General features: G+C 51.2%; 1 protein-coding gene across 2 annotated transcripts; it reads right to left on the bottom strand.

Moving 5' to 3' along the window:
- Positions 1-8,405: 8,405 nt before the first annotated feature.
- ACCS (1-aminocyclopropane-1-carboxylate synthase homolog (inactive)) lies at positions 8,406-24,055 on the bottom strand. 2 transcript variants are annotated; one of them, XM_023239779.2, is made up of 16 exons: positions 23,690-24,055; positions 22,371-22,661; positions 21,212-21,271; positions 18,885-18,955; positions 17,650-17,719; positions 17,087-17,153; positions 15,001-15,098; positions 14,391-14,468; positions 13,587-13,687; positions 12,876-12,965; positions 11,250-11,295; positions 10,999-11,140; positions 9,346-9,488; positions 9,068-9,221; positions 8,839-8,932; positions 8,406-8,683 (listed from the first exon to the last, which is right to left on the bottom strand). In XM_023239779.2, the coding sequence occupies exons 2-16, from the start codon at positions 22,659-22,661 to the stop codon at positions 8,653-8,655; spliced, it is 1,536 nt and encodes a 511-aa protein (XP_023095547.2). In that variant the 5' UTR covers positions 23,690-24,055; the 3' UTR covers positions 8,406-8,652. The 2 variants fall into 2 exon arrangements, with proteins under 2 accessions (XP_023095547.2, XP_019667858.3); XM_019812299.3 differs by lacking the exon at positions 23,690-24,055 and adding an exon at positions 23,455-23,577.
- Between the last annotated feature and the right edge of the window lie 374 nt (positions 24,056-24,429).

Raw genomic sequence — 24,429 nt, 5'->3', positions numbered from 1 at the left:
AATCAAAGTAACTGCAGACCCAAGTAGCTACGCACCGTGCTTCACTTACAAAACGGACACAGACGTAAACGTTTTATTACAATCAGCACTGGCGAGCGTGCAGATTCCCGGAGGACAATTTGGCAGTATCCATCAAACGTGAAGTGCCCGCAACCTTGCCCCTCCAATCCCTCTGTGTGGATTTTACCCCACAGGTATTCTCAACAACGTTTACCAGAATTACTCATTACAGCATTGTTCCTAAGAATACCTGAAAACCGGAAGCTGGCAAAATAAGCTATGAAAGAAGTTATGATTAGAATAGAATCATGTGAGAATGCGTATAGATACCGGTATAGAAATAATCTCGAGGGTGTGTTAATATGAAAGCGTGCTCTAGAACGGTGAGCAAGTATGATCCCTTTTCTGTAAAATATATTTACATGCAAAAACAGGAGAGAGAAACTATACATGTAGATGTTTATATTCAAGCGTATGTGTATATATATATATATATATATATATATATATATATATATATTGTAAGGAATCCAAGAAGCAATGAAGACTTGGGGGGGGGGGAGTAATTATGAAGGTAGAAATGGGGGAAAGAGATTGTTTTGTTTTCTGTATTATTTATATGATCTGGCCTTATACAGGCACAGTAAAACCCGTCATAAGGCATAAGTGGAGTCTAAAAAATTAAATCAAAATGCAGAGTGATGTCATTGAGAGGTTACTGAGATGACCCCATTGAGCTTGTGTAGTTTACAGGTAACTGGCGACAGAAGCCAAATCCATTTTAGGCCCAGCTATCCCTTAGCGCCACCTGGTGGACGTTGTCCCTTACAGCTTCAATATTCATGGGAATGTTTCCAAGTCCAGAGACTGGGGCTTCCCGCAGCAACAGTGATTCCGTGGATATTGTGAGTTAATGTCTGCTTGTCACAGACCCAGGGAGACTGGGTTGAGAATGTTCTGGAGATGGGAAACCCACATTTTCTTCTCCACATCCGAGAGAGTATTGCTCTGCTATCCAAGTCCACATCTTCCCCAAACCATAGGAAATTTAGCACAGGTACATACACCCCATTTGATAAATGGAAAGATGGAAAATATTTTTTCTTCTTTGTCTTCCTCTGAATTAAATATATCTATAGTATATATGCTTTTCATTAATCATTATTCGTCCATTAAATGAGGACTTTCTGTGTTAAAGGCCTGTGTTAGGCTCAGCCTCTGAGGAACCTATCTTATTTACTTTTTATAACCCTACACATGTATAGTGCCTGGAACACAGTAAGTGCTCAGTGAATACGAATAAAGGGTGCCCAAGAACTAGGTGGGCCTCAATAGAATAAGACAAGTATACAAGCAAGATTAGCCAAAACTGAGGGTGAAAAGTGGTGTGGGAGAATATACACCAAGTGCTACAGGGCTCAAAAGAGAAAGCAACCCATCCAGTTGCAAAGATTTGGGAAGCCTCCACCCAAGATTTAATATCTTTGCTGTGAATAGGGCGTTCCAGACAGAGAAAAAGTCATGAGCAAAAACCCAGATGAGAAGGAGGAGGTGTAAAAATGGGAGAAGCCATCAGAAAGACCAAGTGTTTTTTTAATCCAGTGTAACTGGAACGATGTGGCTGCATTTCTAGGGGTAGAAACCATGCCAGTGATTGGAGGTAGGAAAGCACAGAAGTTATGATATTAGAAGCCATGCTAAAGCAGCTGGGGATGATAGCAAAGAGTGGGGAATAAAACTATAAGCCAGACCTGACGCCTCTGAGAAGGTAGAAAAGTCTTAGTGGTCAGCAGTTAAAAGAGGAGAGGCTAGGGGCGCCTGGGTGGCGCAGTCGGTTAAGTGTCCGACTTCAGCCAGGTCACGATCTCGCGGTCCGCGAGTTCGAGCCCCGCGTCAGGCTCTGGGCTGATGGCTCGGAGCCTGGAGCCTGTTTCCGATTCTGTGTCTCCCTCTCTCTCTGCCCCTCCCCCGTTCATGCTCTATCTCTCTCTGTCCCAAAAATAAATAAAAACGTTGAAAAAAAATTTAAAAAAAAAAAAAAGAGGAGAGGCTATAGAAAGATGTTGCATTACTCACTTTGAAGGTACAGAAAGAAAGAAAAACAGAGACCGCACCGACCCCCACCTACCCAGAGTCAGGAAAAGCAAAGGTGCGAGTTAGAAAAGGCGTGGCTTTCAAGGAAAGTGGCATCATCAGGGGAAAGCAAGGTTACCAGCAGGAAGAATTCCCTGTGTGCAGTTGAGTCCCAGATTTACCACTTCCTTTAAATGACAGCAGTTTGCAAGAATGAAGAAAGGTGTCATCTCCAAGGAAAAAGACTCTGTGAAAGAATCGTTCTGTGGTATTTTATGTTGGCTCAGCTTAAACAACACCGGCAGGCAGCCTGGAGAACTAGAAAACACCTATTAAAACCACATCAGATATAATGAACGCTCTGTCAGGTGGGTGGATGGGCTCACAAAAATAGTAAAGAAAATATACAGAAGCCAGAAATGAAGCACAGTGAGAAAAATGAGTGTTAAAGCTACAAAGTTGGGTGTATAAGGTGGGGAGCTGATACCAAGAAGGCCATGTAAAGCTAGGACACTGAGATGGCAGCCTGGAAAACTGACTCAGCATCAGTAACAACAAACCAAAAAACTGTCTTGTCCGGAGAGCGGAAAAAGAAGAGTCTCTGCTGAGAACGTTTAACACCAGGCTTCACAACGATGTGGGGGTTTGAATTTATATTACCAGCATGGTCCAGAAAGCTCCAAGCCTAGAGAATAACATGAAGTATCATCAACCCAGATTGGTAGCACCTGAAGAAGGAAATATAAATCCATGCCCACCCCCCCCCCTCCGAGCCCCCGCCCAGAGGGTCATGCCTCCACACAGGCTGCCCAGGATGCTGACAGATAAAACCCAAACAAATGTTAAGTTCACAATCCAGAATGAGCACATGAACAATAAGCCCATCAGAGGAAAGGTGCCTGGGGCACCTGGGTGGCTCAGTTGCTTAAGTGTCCGACTCTTGATTTTGGTATCCAGGGAGAGAGCAGCTGAGAATTTTCCATTATTGGGTGGGGATGACTCTCTGTAACGGATGGACAGTAAGACTAACAGCAGACTTCTCAAGAAAAACAAACAGGAGTCATAAGATAATGGAAAAAAGGACCAAGAGAAGCTAGCAGTCCATGTAAGTTGTATACCTAGTAAAACCATCTTTGAAGAATACGAGACACAAATAGAAAGAGACAGACACAAATAGAAAGAATTTACCATCATTGGACCCTTCCTAACAGAATTTCTGAAAGATGTATTTCAGGAAAAGGAATGTTAGAACCAGAAGGAAGTACTGAGATGAAGCATGGATGGCAAACAATGAAACTGATAAATTCATGGGTAAATCAAAACAAATACTGACTGGGGCGCCTGGGTGGCGCAGTTGGTTAAGCGTCCGACTTCAGCCAGGTCACGATCTCGCGGTCCGTGAGTTCGAGCCCCGCGTCAGGCTCTGGGCTGATGGCTCAGAGCCTGGAGCCTGCTTCCTTCCGATTCTGTGTCTCCCTCTCTCTCTGCCCCTCCCCCGTTCATGCTCTGTCTCTCTTTGTCCCAAAAATAAAAAAAAAAAAAAAGAAAAAAAGAAAAAAAAAACAAAAACAAATACTGACTAAAGCAACAATAACAAATAGTAACTGTATAAAACTATAAAAATGACTGATTTGGAGATTAAAAACTAGATGTTTACCCCCGTGTTCACTGCAGCATTATTTACAGTAGCCAAGATATGGAAACAACCTACTTGTCCATCAATAGATGAGTGCATAAAGCAAAGGGGATATATACACGTACAATGGAATATTATTCAGCCATAATAATGAATGAAATCTTGCCACGTGTGATACCATGGATGGACCTCAAGGGTATCGTGCTAAATAAGTCAGACAGAGAAAGACAAATACTGGGTGATCTCTCTTATTTGCAGAATCTAAAAACAAAAACAAGGGGCGCCTAGGTAGCTCAGGCCGTTAAGCATCTGACTCTTGATTTTGGCTCAGGTCATGATCTCACAGTTACCGAGTTCAAGCACTGCGTTGGGCTCTGTGCTGATAGTGTGGAGCCTGCTTGGGATTCTCTCTCTCTTCCTCTCTCTCTGACCCTCCCTCACTCATGCTTATTCTCTCTCTCTCAAAATAAATAAATAACCATTTAAAAAAATTTAAAGTAGAAGTTCTATTTTGCCTGGTCTTTACCTAAACTGGGGTTGTCATGAGTCTCCAAAGCACAGTTTCTGGAGGAAGAAGGAACAAACAGACCACCTAGGCATTAACTAAAATACTAGTCAACAGTGTCACAGGAGATGAAAATAAAGGAGTAAGAGTTAAATGTAAAAGGGCGTTTCCATGCTTAAGAGAAGGGTAAAGAAAATACTAAAAGTATGAACGTTGGGGCGCTTGGCTGGCTCAGTGGGTTAAGTATCTGACTCTTGATTTTGGCTCCCATCATGATCTCAAGGTTCTTATGTTCCAGCCCCGCATCACGCTCTGCACTGACAATGTGGACCCTGCTTGGGATTCTCTCTCTCTCCCCCTCTCTCTGCCCCTCCCCTGTGTGCATGCACTCTCTAAAATAAACTTTTAAAATAAATAAATAATGGAAGTATGAATGTGAATAATTTCAGAGAATCTGGCAAAGTGCTCACTTGGATAACAAACCCCTACACATTTGAAGCCTGACAAATATCTTTCTTATTTACTTTTAATTTTTTTAACATTTATTTATTTTTGAGAGACAGAGACAAAGCATGAGAGGTGGAAGGAGAAAGATAGAAGGAGAGAGAATCCGAAGCAGGCTCCAGGCTCTGAGCTATCAACACAGAGCCTGATGTGGGGCTCGAACCCATAAACTGTGAGATCATAACCTCAGCCAAAGTCGGATGCTCAACCGACTAAGCCACCCAGGCACCCCTTATTTATTTTTAATGTTTGTTTGTTTTTGAGAGAGAGCAAACAGGGAAGGGGCAGAGAGAGAAGGGGCCAGAGGATCTGAAGCAGGCTCCACACTGTCAGCGCAGAGCCCGACATGGGGCACGAATCCACAAACCAGGAGATCACGACCTGAGCTGAAGTTGAACACTCAACCGACTGAGCCACCCAGGCGCCCCACAAATATCTTTTTAAATAAATGAGCAAATAAATGACTGAAACAAAGCAAAAAGGAGGCACCAGAGAACATACTCTCCTCTCTGTCTCTGGAAGTACTTGGTGAGGGGGTGACGTGTGGAGCTTCTGGGGCCATATTGAGACCGTGAGGAAGGAAGCCCGAATGGGAAACATCAATGTGTTAGGAGAGCAGGGTGGGCAGATGAACAGAACCTGGGCTCTGAGCACCACATTCCCCTGGAATACGGGTGACTGAGGTAAGGCCAGTTGGCCTCCTGGAACAGGAGAGACATGAATGCTAAGGAAGAAAGGGTATCTATCCTTCAAACACCCTGTAGGTATCTGCTACAAGGAGCACGGTGCTTGGAGCTGTCTGGAAGCCATCTTGCCACCACCTAAATGGAGCATGTCTGAAATGAGGCTACATAGAGGATACGAGAGCGAGCACGAAATCTGATGGCATCATTTGAACTCCCGGCTAGAGTCATGCCTGAAACATCTGCCCTTCCCCTTCCTAGTAAATTCAATAAACCCTCTACCCTTCTGTTTAAATATGAGCTGGGGCGCCTGGGTGGCGCAGTCGGTTAAGCGTCCGACTTCAACCAGGTCATGATCTCGCGGTCCGTGAGTTTGAGCCTCGCGTCAGGCTCTGGGCTGATGGCTCGGAGCCTGGAGCCTGTTTCCGATTCTGTGTCTCCCTCTCTCTCTGCCCCTCCCCCGTTCATGCTCTGTCTCTCTCTGTCCCAAAAATAAATAAAAAACTTTGAAAAAAAAATTTTTAAATATGAGCTGTGTTCACCATTTTTGTAAACAAGTCTTAAGTAAGAGAATAACTTAGAAATTCTCATCGATTGAGAAAGGGAAATATTTTATTTCCCTATGAAAAACCTTTCGCCCTGTAACTGCCAACAGTAGAGGGTTCTCCCAAAGACTCACAGAAATCCAATCACTTGGTGCCCAAACCTGGGCCTGCATCTCCGGGTTGTGGGGGAAAATGGCTTGAGCTCAGAAAATACATGGTGGATGTTGTTCACCTGTCATGTGCCCTCTGTCTTGCCCTTCCCTGAGAGAGAGGCTTGATGCAGGTAACTATTTTGGGAAGTAACCTTAAGGGAATAGTGAAATCGGAATGAGTCCAGGAGAAAAGAGAAAGCCCATCCAGGGGTGCGTTACAGAGCAGGCTACTGTCGTGGGCACCCGGGGCTCACTCCCAGCAGGACTCTTGAAGAAGCCACACAGAACGTCAGAACTGTCTACTGCAGGGAGGGATATTTATCCACTGGTTCCTGCCCCAGCCCCCATCGCTCAAGGATCACCCCAGAAGTGTGAACTCCCTCAGACCTCCCAGTGTACATGTGCCCCAAGTGGCTGTGCCAGAAGGCTGTGCCAGAAAGTGACATTTGGAGCAGCTGAGGTGCCCTTGGGCTAAGCGCACACACGGCTGGCTGGCTTAGTAAAGAGCAAAGCAGAAAGGTGACTAGGGAGGACATGAGATGGGTGTAGAATATGCCGGACCCACACTTCACAAAGAGATACACGTGGAACACAGCCCATCAGCACAGCACAGGCCAGCTGGGACTGTAGGCCCCTCTTCTGCCTACTGAAACATTCAGGCCAATTCCCGGTTCAGTCCGCCTCTGCTGGGAAGCCAGCTTAGATTCCCTCTGAAGAAGGAGGAGTCATTCTTCTGAGAATTCTAAACTGGAATGGATCACCTGGATCCTTCCCTGGGGGACCCTAAGCAATGGCAAGCATCACAACGGAGGCTTTTGAAGGGGATGCAAAGGGCTCTCAATGTGGCCATTCTCATACTGATCCTCTGTAAACCTGAAGGCTTTCCAGTGACTCAGCAAATCCTAGTACCGATGTTTCCCGGAAGTGGGAATAGACAGGAGCCAATACTTAGCCAAAGACACTGAAGAATAATTAAAGGGGGCGACAATGACAACACAAAGCCTGATTCTCAGGCCTGGAGAGAGTCAGAGCATCTTGCTGGAACCTGGTATGACAGAGTAAAAACAGCACAGGACTTTCTTTTTTTTTTTTTTAAATTTTTTTTCAACGTTTATTTATTTTTGGTACAGAGAGAGACAGAGCATGAACGGGCGAGGGGCAGAGAGAGAGGGAGACACAGAATAGGAAACAGGCTCCAGGCTCTGAGCCATCAGCCCAGAGCCCGACGCGGGGCTCGAACTCACAGACCGCGAGATCGTGACCTGGCTGAAGTCGGATGCTCAACCGACTGCGCCACCCAGGCGCCCCAACAGCACAGGACTTTCAACCAAACCAATCTGACTTTTTGAATCCCGGCTCTGATACTTTTTAGTCACGTGACGTTGGGAACATCATTCCATGTCTTTGAGACTCCATTTCCTCATCTCTAAAATGGGGGATAATAACATCAGCTTCCCAGGGTTGTTAAAGTAAGAAATAACGCATAGAAACTACCAGCACAGTACCTGGCACATGGAACATATTCGAGAAAAGACAGGGAGAAGAAATGAATAAATGAAAGGCAGAAAGATAGAGGAAAGCAAATCCTAAACTGAGCACCATGGTTTACAGAAATGAAACACTGATCGCGCTGACATTCTCTTAAAACAGAAACAAGGAGGGGCGCCTGGGTGGCGCAGTCGGTTAAGCGTCCGACTTCAGCCAGGTCACGATCCCGCGGTCCGGGAGTTCGAGCCCCGCGTCAGGCTCTGGGCTGACGGCTCGGAGCCTGGAGCCTGTTTCCGATTCTGTGTCTCCCTCTCTCTCTGCCCCTCCCCCGTTCATGCTCTGTCTCTCTCTGTCCCAAAAAAAATAAATAAACGTTGAAAAAAAAAATTAAAAAAAAAAAAAAACAGAAACAAGGAAAGAGACAGCTTTTCTTATCAGGAGCGTAGACACCAGAGAAGGGTCCTCAGCGCAAAGCTTTAAGATCAGTTCAGAAAGCTCATCTGGGCCCTGGACTAAAGCACCCCTGGAGATGGGGTGAGTGGCCCTTTGCATGCGTAGGGTGGAAAGCCTTGCTTCAAGGTCTAGCCCGTATCCCCCCCCAGTCATGGCTAGATCACTCAGGTTTGAGATCATCAGTGAGGGCAGCTCCCTGCCAGGAAGGAGGAGGGAGAGAAGTTCTTCCTGATCACCAGCACAGGGTCCTCTTCACCACGGCCCAAGCAGAGGCCCGTCCCAGGCCCCAGGGGTACTGTGGGCCCACACATCCTAACGTGGGGAGAACGATCTGAACATACAGAATTAATTCCTTTCACCTAGCAGTTCGGGGATTATCATTCTTGTTTATTTCGGGGGCATATTCTCTCTCATATGTGTTGCTCCTCTAACTTGTTTCCCTGGCAACAAAGAAGAAGGAAGAAAGAAGGTAGCGTTGTTTCGGTCTCACATCCTGGGAGGGGTGGGTCCTAAGGGTTGTGGTTAGCAGCAGTCGCGACTCCTCCATTCAGCAAATCACAACCGAGGCTTCCAGTTTCTCCCAGTCTTGTTTAATAGAGGGGGTGGGGCCGAGTCAAAGCACCGCTGGAGGAGTCTCACCGCCACTGAGAGAGGCAAGCAATGGTTCTTCTTCAGGGCCAAGGCCAAGTCAGGTACCCTCCTGGCAAACGGCTCGCGCCCGCCAGTCTTCACAGCCCCAAATGGGTCAGACTGGTGGCGGCTGCCAGGTCCTGCGGTCACCAGGCAACGACCAGCTCACCGGCGCTGGTTCCCTGACTCCTGGCTCTGACAGGAAGCGGGGTCATCAGGCACCTGGGATTTGCCCTCCAGCACCTGCCGGACCCTCTGCATCCCTGGGAAGAAGGGACAGCTGCATTGGCACCGATAGCTGGGCGGCAGGATGCACGAGCCAAGGCTGCTGGAGCCACAGCGGGGACCGGAGGAGGGAAGGCAGACCGAAGGGTGTGTGAGGAGGTGGGATCGCTTACCCAGGCAAAGCCGGTGGGCCTTGTCCGAGAAGACCAAGCGGAACCAGCCAGGCTCTTTACACTGGAAGGCTTTGCCGCAGGACAGCAGTACCTTGTTGTCCAAAAAGCGGCGCCAAAGCAGCATTTCCTCCTTAAAGGTGGCCTCGGGCAGGTACTGGGGGGGGGGGGCGGGAGTGGAGGGGCTCAGGATGCAAATGGGACAGCCCTGCCCCTCACCTGCTGGAGGGAGGCCTAAACTCCCTCCCAGCCTGCAGCACCAGCCCCGCCACCTGCATTACCTTCCTCAGGTCAACCCAGATGAAGAAGCCTGCCCCACGGCCGAGGAAGGGGATCCCCAGGGCCCGGAGCTCTCCTGCGACATAGGTGTGGGCAGCCTTGAGCCGGGCATGGTTCTCAGGTAGGTACACCTGGTTGATCCAGTCTGGGTACAAAGAGAGGCCAAAACACAAAACTCTCATCAATCCTTCACTCTGTCCCAGGAGTGTAAACACTGACAACAAAAAGGCCAGGACCCTTCCTCCAGCTGGATGATGGGGGCGATGGAAATATTCAATAGCCAGTACAAAGCACCTGAAATCCAGACACCTGGCCTGACAGCTCCCTGTCCCGCAGACACACAGTCCCTCAGGATGTGGATCCTACCCGAGGGATGGCCCACTCACAGAGCAATGCTTCCGACTCACAGAGGCTGAGGTTCAGGTCCCAGCCAGTCCACTGACAACTTGTGGGGCCTTGGGCAACTTCACCCCCCCCCCCATCCTCACCTTTTTTTATTAACTTTCCGTGGTGTCCAGTTTGATGAGTTTTAACACACGTGCAGATTTGTGTAAACCACCCCACCCTCCCCCACAAGCAGGACACCAACAGCTCCCTCACCCCACAGAACACCCTCATGCTGTTTGTAGTCCCGTCTCCCCCATGGCCCCACAACCCACTGGCCTGTTCTCCGTCACTCTACTTTTGCCTTTTCCAGAACGTCACATAAGTAGAATTACACATCACGTCATCTTTTGGCCTCTTTCCCTCAGCACAATGCCTTTGAGCTCAGCCCGCGTTGCCTTGGATTTTATGCCAGAGTTGTATTCCATTGTGCGGATGGGCCACAGTCTGTTCCCCTGTTCATGCCCACAAGGACGTTGCGGGGGGCGGGTTCCAGTGTGGGGTGATTGTGAACAAAGCAGCTATAAATATTCACGTAGTGGGTTTTGGGTGACCGTAAGGGTAAAGAGCTAGGGGAGGGATCGCTGGGCCGTTTGGTAAGCGTGTGTTTAACTTCGTAAGCAACGGCCAATTGCTTTGCAAAGTGGCCGCGCCTTCCTGCATTCCCAGGGTGGCCCGTGAGCGTTCCAGCTGCTGCACACCCTCGCCGACACTTGATGGTGTCGCTATTTTTTTTTTAATTATAGTTGCTACAGCAGGTAGCATCAGGTATGGTATCTGGTCCTCTGGTCCTCCTGTCCTCATCTACAAAATACCAGGGAAAATACAGGAATATCTGCTCCTGGATTCAGGGGAGGGACAAATGAGCCGGTGCACTGAGAACATCTAGCAGGGCTCAATAAACGGGGGCAATTACAGACCACCTTTGCTGTCTACACTGAGATGCTCACAGAGAGAGACTTGCCTTATAACCATTTTCCCTCTGTAGCTTCTGCTTTTTCTAAGTGCTCACAGCTAATAGTAATGGGTTCACGCTGACCAAGCGCCTCTTTACGCCAGGTGCTATCGCTAATTCACAAGTCACACTAACTGAGGTTTGGGGAGGCGAAGGAAGGTGCCACACAGCCAGGGAGTGCCCGAGTCAGGTCACTGGGACTTCCAAACGCCACCCTGAATTCTTTTCATGACAGAAGCACCCATGATGCCTGGCCAGTCCCCGACGGACTACAACCTTCCCCCCAGTTCTCAAGTGACGGGGCCCAGGCAGTCACCACGGTCCCGGAGCAGCTGTGCCATCTGGTACTGGACCAAGCCACTGAGGCCGTGATAGCGGCAGAGGGAAGCCACCGCAGTGGCCACGTCCCGGTTCTCTGTGTACAGCGTGCCGAAGCGGAGCCCAGACATCCCGAAGTCCTGCAGGAGAAAGGCACCCGGTGGCCATCCCGCCACACAGGAAGCTGGTTCCACCCACCTCTCTGCCCTCTCACCTCCCCGACACCCCCGAGGCCATACAGGAACCTACCTTGCTGGTCGCCCACATTACATGGGTCCTCTGGGGGTCAGGCAACCTGCAGAGAGCACAGTGTGGGAACATGGGAACACAGATCCACCACAAAGGCTCACACACGTTCGGCTGAACAAATGAGATGGGTGGACGAATTTGGTTCCGGTTCTTGTGTGAAGCTCCGGTTTCGTCTCTTGAGTCAGCAATTCCTACACATCCTTTAGAGCAAGAGTCGGCAGACGTAGCCTGCAGGCTAAACCCAGCCCACTGCCTGTTTCCGTAAATAAAGCTTTACTGGAACACAGCCATGCTTCTTCGTGTGCATACCGTCGATGATTGCATTCACGCTGTATGGCAGCTGAGGGAGAGACCGTATGGCCTAGAAAGCCTTAAATATTTGCCATCTGATCCAAAAAACATTTGCCAATCCCTGATCTGGAGCATAGCTCGAGTTCTACTTCCTCAAACACACTTCTCTGACCACCTCCCCGTAGGCGGGGCCAACGGAGGACCCTAAGTAGATCCCCTCACAGCTCCCCAGACTTCTCCTTCTTAGCACTTCTCACGGCCACAATCAAAGCACTGTGTATTTAGCTGCTAACGTTCTCCTGGCTAGAAATAGAAGTTCCACCCAAGAAGGGCCTATGCCTTTCCTGCTCACTGTTGTATCCCAGCGCCTGGCACAATGTCCGGCACAGAGTAGATGGCAAGTCACTGTTTCTCTGTGTCTCACTTTCCTAACCCATAAACAAACAGAAGTGACAACCGTCTACCTGGCCTCATGAGGACTAGCTGAGAGAACCAATGGAAAGGACCTCACAGGGTCAGCGGGTCTGAACAAGTATCAGGAACTGTTAGAATCTCTGAATGTTGGATTTGCAGACTTTACAGATGATCTGGTCTAAGAGTCTCCAAAGCTGTTTTAGCCACAAATGTTTGGCTTATACCAAATCCAGTGAAAGAGCCCAAACAGCTGGAAGTGCTTGGCACGTGCCTGGGGCTGCAGAAGGATTTGCTGAGTGACCAACTGAGGGAGTGAATGCGTGAGTGAGGGAGTAAGTGAATGAGTGAGTGAATGAGTGAGGAAGTGAACGAGTGAGTCAGTGAAGAGTGAGGGAGTGAGGGAACAAACAACTGAGGGAGGGAGTGAGGGAGGAAGTGAGGGAGGGAGTGGAGTGAGGGAGGGAGGGAGTAAGTGAATGAGGGAGTAAGTGAATGAGGGAGGGAGTGAATGAGGGAGGGAGTGAATGAGGGAGGGAGTGAACGACTGAGTAAATGAATGAATGAATGAAAGGGTATATGAATGGGTGAGTAAGTAAGTGAGTGAATGGATAAAGCTAGAGCTACTCTGGAAAACAGCAAAGAAGGCCAGTTCCCACCCTCGCAGCACCACCCTCCCCCCACCAGGAATCCTATGGCCCGGCCCCTCCTTGGGGCTCTACAGAAACCCCACAGAACAATGTGAAAACCCATGATGCAGCCTGGCTTCCCATGTTCTCCTTAGGGGATCTGAGGACGGTGGGATTAGCTGGACGTGAGAGGAAATGAACTTAGGCCACATCCTGAGGGCCAAGCCACAAGGGGCCGGGGTACCGTGGGGGCCTGGGGGGGCTGGCAGAGTCAGATTTGGTGGGGCAGCCTCACCCTTCCAGGCTTAGGACGCTGTGGTACCCCGCCGACTTCTCAAACACGGACAGCATGTAGACCTCATCCACCATCACGTGCAGCTTGTGCCTGGAGGAGAGAGCTTGGTTTGCAGGCCAAATAGGTCCCCCGGGGTGGGGGAAGCAATGGATCAGAAATCCAAGGGGACCACAGTCTGGCCCAGGGTTACCAAACTTTCTTCCAGAGACACCCTTCTTGTGCCTGTTTCTTCAAACAGGAAGCCGCACACACAAAGCAGACGGCAGTGGGGCTTTCGAAGCACTGTCTGGGAGAGGCGGAGAGGCCGTGGGCACCTCCACAAAGGACACGAATAAGTGCAAAACAGTTACGTACGGACAGACCCAGATTCAAGTCTGGCTCCACTCCTTGCTCAGCAAACGGGGGATAATGACAGTGTGATAATAGGGTGACTGGGAGGATTACAAGAGACACAGCACATGAAGTGCTTAGCAGGGTACCTGGCCCCTAGAGCCTATACACTAAATGACAGCTATTGTTATAACAAGAAAGAGAGAAAGAAAGACAAGCAGCATCCCACGAATCCCTGCTTCCCCACCCCACTGCTGGGGAAGGACCAAAGCGGGTGGGAGCCCACAGTGGAGGGAACAGGGTAGAAGGGCCTGTACCAAAGCCTGTGTCAGTTTCCTGATCTGCTGGCATGTTTTGTGGGGGGACTGCAAGGTGCCTCACCTCTTGGCAAATTCCAAGTAGTCCCGCAGCTCTCCTGGGGAGTAGATGTCACCCAGAGGGTTCTGGGGGTTGATGAGGATGAGGCCTTTGACCTTCACACCCTGAAACCATCAGTGTGGCAGGAAACCCTCAGCTCTTCCTGAAGGCCAGAGCCACACGGTCCCACTAGATGGGGCTGGTTGCTGGGCAGGCTCCCAGGGAAATGTGATGGGAATGTGTTCACCACCCAATGTGGAGTGAACAAGGGCAGAGAATTACATGTCTGTAGCATGGGGTCAACCAGGAAAGGAAACAAAGGCAGAGAACAAAGCCCAGAGGCAAATATGCCCAAAGGGTAAAGGTTGCCTTTGTTGGTAGAATAATGGGTGGGGGTTTTCACTTTTAGAATTCCTACATGTACAGCGTTAATGACCTCGGACTAGAAAGGAACCACAGGAGTAGTACTTGTCTCTGCCTTTCTTCAGGAGGTCCCCTCAAGGCAAGAGGAGAATCATGTCCTCAAATCATCAGGGAGACTGCTCAACTACAGACGGCTAGGTTCCACACCTGACCACAAAATCAAAATAGGGTGGTAGAGGCGGGGGTGTTAATCAAGTTCCCTGGTTGACTCTTTGTACACCAAGGTCTCAGGGTCTTTCTCCAGTGAGAAGACCCACCTTGGGCAGGCTCCTACTTGACTCCCCAACCCCCCCATCCCCATCAGGGAGTGCCAACCCACTCCCAGGATGAGATCAGTCACAGGAAGTCTGTTGTCCTGCTTAGACCCACCCACTCCCAGCCTTGGGTTTGATATGACCTCCAGACCTCAAAATTAGCTCTTTGCAGGGCCATCTCCAGCTTCTCCACTGTGAGCTGGAAGGGGCGTGTGTCCAGCCCAGTGACCTAGATAAAGATGGAGAAAAGCCACCAGCCAAATTCAGGGATCCCCTAAACCTGAACTTCTGGGGCCTCTCCAGGGCCCTTGTCATCTCTAGCCTCCCCAATGCAGTTTCGGAAAAAAAAACACAGATAGGCTCACTCTCCTCATTGCCACCAACCCCCACCCCATCACATCAGGGACACTTCATCACTCTTAGTTGGGAAGAGGCCCGAGAGATACTCTGATTGTGGTCCAAGAACTTTCATGTTGAGGTCTTCTCTGCCCCATCCTCACGCCACCATTTTGATGTAGTCTCCCTGGGACTGCCCTTGGCTTCTACATTGACCCCAGAGCTCTCAAAACCAGGACTTGGAGAACCCCTGGGGAACCCAGGTATGGACAGTCATGGGCAACAGAAGGCTCCACTTCCTTGCAGCCATAACCCCAAAGCCCTCAGCATGGACTTCTTCCCATGTCCACCCTCAAATTCATAGAGAGAAAAGTCTTCATCTATAGGAAGGCGTGGGTCCTGCCTGGGGTCCCAGGAGCTCTTACCTCACTGTCCAGATAGACACAGACCAGTCGGACGCCGCCATAGAGATAGACGTGCTGTGTGATGGCTCCATAGTAAGGGGCAGGGATCAGGAACGCCTCTGAGGGCAGGAGTGGGCCAGGGTCTGTCACTCTCTGGCCCGAATGCCCCAATCCCCCCATCCACGGGCTCCACACCTCTCCCAGACTTCCACGTCCTCAGGGGAACAGTGGAGGCACACTGTGTCTCTCAACTCTCAAGCTCTAATACTGGATCCACTGAGATCAGTCCCTTTGCTGATAATCAATAGCCAACATTTACTCAATACTTACTACATGCTGGGAACCGTGTTAAACATGCACTTGCGTGTTAGCTCATTTGGTCCTCGCTATCACTCTGTAATGTCAGTAACTTTACTGATGAGCAAACTGAACCTCAGAGGATCCCTCTAAAGCACTCAACGTGCTGGGTCACTCCAAGAAGACAGGGATCCACTGAGTTGAAGCTGCAGGGTGATCTGGGCTGGACAAATGGACACACTTGAGAGCAGACAGAACTGCCCAGAGATAGAGTGGGTTCGGGAGGAGTGGATTTTCCCCCTCTGGGCACATTGGAACCAAAGGCTGAGACGGCACGCTGGGGACGGGATATCATCCAGAAGACCCCAGCTGTGGATGGGGGCGGGGGTGGTTGGTGATGACCGCCAAGGTCTATCGTAATGCAGAGGCAAAGGCATGCCTCCAGTTCTGGGGAGGACACATGGTCAGGCCGCCTTCCCCTCCCCCCGCCTGCCCCACTCGCAGCTCTGGGAGGGACAGCCTTCGTCCTACATGCTCCCTACCCCAGCCGCGGGGAGTGGACGGGAGGTAAACAAGGCACCCAAGCGAGCCGATCCACTGGCTGGCCAGAAGCCCATCACGTGCTCTCTCTCATGACTTTGCTCTAGGAAGCACAGACGCTCATCAGATGAGAATGAGCACCTGGACAGAAAGGTCACGTGCAGTGGGAGCTGGGGCAGGTACACTGGGCCACGCGGGAGCTGAGACAGGTCCGGGAGAGAGGCTCGCATATAAAAAGGGGAGGAAGAGGAACTATATACCCCAACAAGAGATGGAGAGTGTGACACCAATCCTGTTCTTGACTGTTCTAGAATGGGTAGGAAATTGCCTATTATATCCTTGCAATGAATCTTCTTTTTGTGGTTCGAATCCTGGTTACGAGCTCTGTGTGTGTGTGAATTTGACAGGTTACTTAACCCCCTGTGCCTTCATGTCCTCATCTGTGAAATGGGGCTGACACAGAACCTGCCTCCGAGGGAGGTACTGAGGATTAAATGACGGACTAGGTGTAAAGCCTTAGGCCAGTGCCTGCAACACGGCATGCGGTCAGTAATTGTTACCAGTATAATCACTACCAGTTAAGCTATGGTGAGTAGGTCTGGTCTCTCTGTTCTGGCGACGATAACCCCTGACCGTGACCCGTTCTCAATCTGACTTTGGCTCCTGTTTCAGACACTGCCGGTGGCCTACTCAACAGCCACTCCAACTTCCTTGCGAAGAGAGCATCAGATTTCCCAGACATGGCCAGCAATAAGTCCGAGGAAGGTGGGAGGGAAGGAAAGATGGCCTTTCCCCAGCCCCTGAGGATAAACCATGTTTGGCTTAAGCCAACCGTGGTTCTTAATCCCGTTTTTCAGGGACTGCTTCAGGAACGGGTTTGAGAGTCAGTTCTGGCCAGTAAGACTTAAGGGGAGCCCTGCTGGGACTCTTTTGGGAAAGTCCTGCACCCTCCCAATAAAAAAGACACAGGCAAGGCACCACCTCATCCCTTCCTTCCTGCCTTAGGACACACTGTCACGTAAGGAGGCCATAGCATCACACGACAGGAAAAACCAAAGTCATGGCAGAGAGAAGCCCAGAACCCTGGCATCAGTTGACCTCCCCTGAAACTGCCAACATCCGGTATCTTGTCAAAGTGCTAATTCGCCCCCTGCCGTCTAGCAGTCTACTATGGCCCAAAGCATTCCGGTGCAGCCTGCAAAGACAGGCGGCTGTGGACACGGCAGGCGGAGGGCAGCCCCCAGTGTTGAGCAGCCCACAGTTTACTTACCCCCCACCTCACACAGCACTGTGGCCAGAGCAGAGAAGAGAGAGGCACAGCCGTTCAGAACCACCACCTGAGGGTGACACATCCACACAAGAAAGATGAATAACCTGTGCAAGTGGAAGCAAGGACCTATGGCTGCATCCAGGCTGGCACAGAGGGACGGCCAGGCCCCACCTCGGGGCCCTCTGGGGCTCTGTCACAGCACAGTCACCAGAAGCAGCCACAGGCCCCGCCTGACTAACAGCCAGGTGCATTTGTGTGGCTTATTCTTTGGTCGATGCTCTGGATCAACAGAGCAAGGAAGAGGGAGCTGGTCGCTTAGAGGGTCTTGCCCAAAGGTGTCGAGGCAACAAGGAACCACAGAACCAAGTGGAGCAGAAATTACATCCCAGTTATATCCTAAATATCTAGGGTGAGGAGGAAAGGGGGAGGGGGTATTCCTAATTCCACCTGGAAACAAGTCAAAACTGAGTGAAAGGCAGATCCCAGCCCTACCTTACCCCTGGCCAGTCAAAAATTGGGGGAGGTGGGCAGAAGAGCAGAAGGCAGAGGAGGGGGCTACTCACATTCTCTGGTTTCAGGGGTGCAGGGCTCTTGCAGTAGAAAGAGAGGAATCTGGCCACTTCCTCCCGGAGGCTAAAGTTTGGACAGAGAGATGGACACTTGTCAGAGGGTCCCCAACCCACAGTCCATCCCAAAGGTCCCCTGGTGAATCTTCAGATAGCTGCCACTATCCTTCTCCACTTTCTCACGAGGGCAGTGAGGCCAGTGCTGCCTCCACATCTCGGGGCCCCCCGCCCCACCACCACCCACAGGCATAAAAACCTGCCTTCTCTGTAGTTCTAGGACCCCCGACCCACCTGATCAGCTGGACTGGGTAGGATCCAGGGGTAGGGGAGGGGAGGAATATCAAAAGTAACACTCTATCTGCATGTAAATCTAGCAGATAATACTGTTATAACAATAACTGTCATCATAGTTACTGTTGCTAACAGTTATTGAGCATTTACATGATGCAGGAGTTACTTGGGGGAATTTTACTCATTTAATCTTCATGACAACTCTATGATGCTGTTATTATTATTATTCCCATTTTACAGACAAAGAAACGGAGGCTTGAAGGAAATCAGTCACTTGCTGGTAAGCGGCAGACTCCACACTCATGCCAGTGGCCTGTCTCTAGGACCCACCATCCTAATTACTAGAAGAACTTGCACTTTGGAATCCAGTCCTGCTTGGCCGCTAAGTCCTTAGAACAGCAGGTGGCCCCTAGCAAGTGCTCAACGAGGACAAACTCCGATTAGTATTAGGTACCACCTCCCATCTTTCCAGGAGGAAAATGCCTTAGCCAGCCCCCCTTCGCCCCCAGTGCTAGTTCTGGTTCCTCTAAGACTACCAAGAAAGCAGGGACAAAGACCCCATGCCTGAAGGCCCTCCCCACGCCTCAGACCCAGGGAAGCCAAGCTGGGAGCTCCTGAGCTGGGCTGGGACTGGCAGAGGTACGAGTTCCCTGCGGACACTCCAGGAGACCCCACGATCGCCAGGTCCCCGGGACCGGCCCTCAGCCTGAGGCAGGCCCCCTCCACCTGCCCCACTCACCTTTGGGCGGGCTAGTTGTTGTGGGGGCTACCCTGGGCATTGCACGAGGCTTGGCAGCATCTCTTGTCTCTACCCGATAAATGCCAGTGACAGCCCCCCCCCACCCAGTTATGACCACTAAAGATGTCTCCAGATGTCCTTTGTCCCCTGGGGAGCAAATCCAGCCCAGACTGAGAACCACTGGCTCGTGGCAACTACTTACAACGGATGTCCCCTCCAGTCAGGGTACTGCAGCAGAGATGGCTCCACCCGCAGCATGTCACTCTGACTCAGCTGGGGACAGAGGGAAGAGCGGGACTGAGGGCCACGCATCCTCAGGGTGACCGCCAGCACTTGACCCGCATCCACCCAGCACCAGGGCTGTTAAAGCCTGGGCTCGGTCTGCTCATCAGAGAAACTGTGCCACAGCACAGGCACAGCATTCTCCTGCCCGTTCTGCAGATGAGGAAACTGAGGCTCAAAAAAGTGAGGTGACTCAGCCAAGGTCACAGAGCTAGCAAGTGGCAGAGCTGAGACAAAACCCAGAATGTCTGCCTTCTAATCCAGTGCTCTTTATACAACACTGCCATCTAAAAAACCCAGAGGGGTGGATCTGTGGAGGCCGTGACAGGAGATCGCGCTACTCAGCTTCTCCCTGGGGTGACAGAAGGGGTCCCAGAATCGGGTGCCATCACTTCGGTGTTGGCTCCAACTTCTGGAGGGACTCGGCCTGCAGGCTCTGCTCAACATTACACTCCGGAAAGTGTGGCTGTGTCTAGACCATCCCCACCATGACCAGGTGCTGGGTTAGGAACTCCCAGGGCATCACATACACAATGTCAAGGAAAGGCAGGGGTCTTGGGGGGAGGACCCGAAGAAAAAGGGCAATCAGCCCCTTGTATATAACTCCAGCCTCTTCCCTCTCCCTGATCCCATAGAGCTGGCTGTCCAGTATGGAGTCCGTCAGCCACAGCTGCCTACAGAGCACACGGAATGTGGCTAGCCTCAGTGGAGACATGCTGGATTTTGAAGGCTTGATATGAAAACAGTATGCAATGGGGCGCCTGGGTGGCTCAGTCGGTTAAGCGTGCGACTTTGGCTCAGGTCACAATCTCGCGGTCCGTGAGCTCGAGCCCCGCGTCGGGCTCTGTGCTGACAGCTCAGAGCCTGGAGCCTGTTTCAGATTCTGTGTCTCCCTCTCTCTCTGACCCTCCCCCGTTCATGCTCTGTCTCTATCTCAAAAATAAATAAACGTTAAAAAAAATTTTTTTTTTAAAAAGTATGCAAAATATTCTCATTTTTTTCTATTGATTACATGTTGAAATGGTCCTGTTTTTTAATATAATTGGCTAAATATGTTATTAAGATGAATCTACCAGTTTCTTTTTACTTATCTAATAGAAAAGTTTCAATTATATATGTGGCTCACATTTTATTTGTTTTGGACAGTGCAGCGGGGACCTGGCATCAGGGAGAACGCGCCTTTTGAACCCATTCCCTACATTCCTCTTCCCTTAGGTGTTGGATTTGTCACCTCTGGAAAGAAGTTCTTTTGGGTTAGACATCACTCTCTCTACAATCCCCAACTCTGACTCCGTGGCCTTGGGAGACACATTTCCCAGGTATTTCCAGTGGTTTGCCAGAGAGGGCTCATACCAGCTCAAGAAATCTGCTTAATTAAGTTTCCAGGAATTTTACAAGCTGTGTTTAAAAAAAAAAAAAGTCATTTAAAAAAATTAAATTATATAAATGTATAAATAAGTAAAGTGCATTAAAAACCAAGGTAATAACTCAAACATCACCGTTTCTGGTTATGTTACTACATTTTTTTTTAATTTTTTTTTTAATGTTTATTTATTTTTGAGACACAGAGATACAGAGCATGAACAGGGGAGGGTCAGAAAGAGAGGGAGACACAGAATCCGAAACAGGCTCCAGGCTCTGAGCTGCCAGCACAGAGCCCGACGCGGGGCTCGAACTCACGGACCGCGAGATCATGACCTGAGCTGAAGTCGGACGTTTAACCGACTGAGCCACCCAGGCGCCCCTATGTTACTACATTTTTATGTGTGCCCTCGAGGTTACTTCCATCTATGTGTCTAGACAGTGGGGACACTACCTCATGGGTGCCTCTAACACCGCTTTTCCCAAGTTGTCTGCAGAGATGTCACATCCGTACCTTGAAACCAGCCACGGTGGGAGTATTTACACTATGGGAATTGGCAAAAGCCACAAATCAGAGTCCTCCTTACCCCAGAGCCAGGTGTTAAATACTGACCTCACCTTGCTGAGTGCTCCCCACTCAGAGTAGGGACCCAGCCAGCAGGAGGCACCAAGTATGGGGAGGAGGCCTTCAAAAAGCAGGGTCAGAACAGGAAAGTGACTTGCCCAAGATCACAGAGAAAGTTGCCCCCGAGGCAGATGTGGAAGCCGGGTCTCCTGACCTCAGGTGAGCAGCAGGCTCTTGTCAGGGAAGCATTCGGGGGAAGTCCAAGAGAGGAGAGTTCCCTGGGAACTGGTGATACCACCCAGAGGAGCACCGGGACTTACCCGCCTGGACAGCAGGTCAAAGCAGAGTTTGTTCTCGCTGGTGCCCATGTTAATGATGCCCTGGAGACAGAGATACGGAGGCAGGGTCAACAGAGCCGAGGGGTCCCAAAAGAAGGCCCGAGGAGCACACGGAGGCAGTAGAGCAAAGCTGGAGTGAACCTGCCCTTCCAAACACCCTTCCTTGCCCTTGTTCGAGCCCTACCTTCACTCAGCTCCCTGGTCCCGTCTTCCCATTTCTAAAGCTCCATTCAAATGCCATCTCCTCCAGGAAGCCCCCCACCCAGAACCCCATCTAGAAAGGATCTTCTGTTGGGGGAAGGATCCACTTCCAGACTCGTTCACACGGTTATTGGCAGGCCACAGTCCCTCGCCACACAGGATTCCCCACAGCACTGCCTCGTGAAAGGGCACCTGGCTTCCCCCAGGGCAGGAGGTCCGAGAAAGAGGACGAGACATCGTGAGTACCCAAGAGGGAAGCCACAAACTTTATGACCGATTCTTGCAGGATGTGACACCCCCATATTCTGTTCATTAGAAGCCTTGAGTGTGCGCTGGACCTAGTGCCCTGCCCCTGATTAGATGCTTAACAAAGATTATTACAGGATTATTTGTGACAGCTCTCTGCTCTCTGAAGGTATTATCAAAAACAGGTTAATTGGGACAGAGAATAGTAATAATGGCAGCTACCATGTACTGGATGCTCTATTCAGTAGTGCTGTGCTAGTAACATACCTCATATTTAATTGTGACTCTGCTATAGAACAGACATCATCATCTCAACTTAGAGGGGAACTGACGTTTGAAGACATTAAATAAATTAGTTCAAGAATACACAACCCCTAAATGAGACGGCTGCAGCCTGACCTCTAGTCATGTCCCAGCTCTCAAGTTGCATGGTCGATGGACTGTGGTCAGAATCCACAGGGGAGCTCTCCATGATTCTTGAACTCCTCCCTCACAAATCAGGGTCCCCTCAATCATTAACGGGCCGTTTTCTGATCCAGACAATGAACCGGGGACTCTCTGAGCTACAGCAGAAGCCTTCTTGGAGGTCAGAGGACTGTAACTCCAACCTGACCAGAGCAAGCGGGGCGCCTGCCTAGTGGTCAAGGTAGGGTATCCCACCTTGGGTTCCAGCGGGAATAGGGATTTCACTCACACTGGGGTTCTTATCCTCATCATACTCATCCATGTGGTAGGTCCGGTAGCCCTCCTCAGCTGAGTCCCAGAACCATTTAATGATGCTTCCTCTAGAGGATAGGTGGGAGCTGTCAGAGGACGCTGTGGCGGTAGGATCACCCACTCCACAGAACTCTGGCAGCTTCCAGTCTGGTTTTCTAGAGCATTCTCTTTCCAGACCATCCCCATGGTTACTGTCCAGGTCCTGTGTGGAGGCTGGGCCTGGACAGGTGGTAGGCGTGTTGGATTCCTTCTGAGGCAGAGTGAACATCTGCAAAAAAGACAAAAGCATTTGAAAGCACTGAGCACCTGTTCGAGGGCTTTTCGTAGCAGGGGAAAATAACTGGGAATCGAGACCCTTCCCATTCTCCATCTGCCCCTTCCTTTACATGTATACATTCCCCGCTTCCTGTGTCCCTTACTGGTTGTAACCATGTGGGCAAAGCCTTCAACAAGTAAATTCTGTTAAGGATCTATTCAGTGTCAGGGGTTGTACCTGACAACAGCTTATGGGAGTTCATTCTGCAGCCTAAGGGTCACCAAGGTTCTTTTTCTATCCTTGCTGACCTCGATTTCCAAAAATCAGGTTAAAACTTTCTGACTTAAAGCAGAAGGAGCCTGGGGGCACCTGAGTGGCTCAGTCTGTTAAGTGTCCGACTCTTGATTTGGCTCAGGTCATGATCTCAGGGTTGGTGGGTTCCGTGCTGACAGTGTGGAGCCCGCTTGGGAGTCTCTGTCTCCCTCGCTCTCTGCCCCCTCCCCCAAGTAAATAATAAACTTAAACAACAACAACAAAAAAGGCAGAAAGAGTGGGGAGTCCCAGGGGTCTTGTGGTGGTTGAGGACAGCTGGGGTAAAGGACAGATTAATTGGTGGTCTGGAGCGGATGATGGGTGGGGACTAAAGGAAGGACGCCTGGGGGTCTCCCACGTGTAGGCAGGCACCCGGGCAGAGCTCCAGGGGCCGGTCTTCACACCAGAGGGAGGGAAGCGCAGGTGCCAGGGAGGGCAGTCACCTCCTGCCAGCGGGTGTGAGCTCCTCCACTTTGTAAGGCAGTTTCCTCACCTGCCGAGCAGGGCAGCAGCGAGGCTAGAAGTAGATAAAGCGCTTAGAACAAAGCCTGGCTCATGGCCGCAGTTCAGTGAAGTGTTATTACAGCTCCTCGCACGCAGTCTCCCAGTCCTGAAGCAAGGGACGGGTGACGGCCAGCGGCCCTGAACCCCAGGGGGCTCCCGCGGTTAAACACTGCTCCACGCAGCGCCTCCCCTCCCCAAGTGGCCGGGCTCTGCCGGGCGCTCACCTCGCTCCCCGCGACAGCGCAGGCCGGCGGACGGGCGGCGCGGGCGGAGGCCGAGCGGGAGCGCAGGGCCGCGGCTCCGGCCGTCGCGCCACCGGGCCTCCGCGTTGCGCCAGGGGCGGACGCCGCGGTGGGACGGCCGAGGCCTGGGCGGGCGGCGGAGCCTCGCGAGACGAGACGACGGAGCTTCCGGGACGAGGACGCTTGAGCCGGCCCGGGGCTGCGAGACGGAGGCGTGGGCGCCTGCGGACGATCCCCGAGCCCGCGTGGAGGGCTGCCCTGCAAGGCGGGACCGCAGCCCCGGAGCCGCGCTGGGGAGGCGGGCGCCGGCGCGGCGGAGCCGTGCGCCCCGGGGCCTCTTCCTCCGCCCGGACCCGCCCTCCGGCGCCCGGCTTCCGTGTAGCGGGAGCACCGGGACCCCCTCCCCGCCCCCGCCCCTCCCGGTGCCGACCCCCGCCGGGGCGCGGCCGAAGCAGAGACGCCCCTCCCTCTGCCTCCCGGCCTCAGTTTCCCGATTTTGAAGCAGTTAGAGTCACGGAGGTTACTTGGCAAATGTCTGCCTGTTTGCACCCATGGAACAGCCTTTCCAGGTTAAGGCGAGGCCATCCTCAAAACATCCTTCCCCTGGGAGCGTTTTGTTTGTTTGTTTTACGGACGTTCCTTGGAATATTTGTTGAACTCCGCCGTGGACCCTAGACGTTCCGGTGCTTGGGCAGTGAGTGAAGCTACCTAGGCCTCAGCCT

Source organism: Felis catus, chromosome D1 (genome assembly GCF_018350175.1).
Source record: "Felis catus isolate Fca126 chromosome D1, F.catus_Fca126_mat1.0, whole genome shotgun sequence".
NCBI lineage: Eukaryota > Metazoa > Chordata > Mammalia > Carnivora > Felidae > Felis > Felis catus.
The sequence above is the reverse complement of the archived record's forward strand: the minus strand, read 5'-3'. Positions and strand labels throughout refer to the sequence as shown.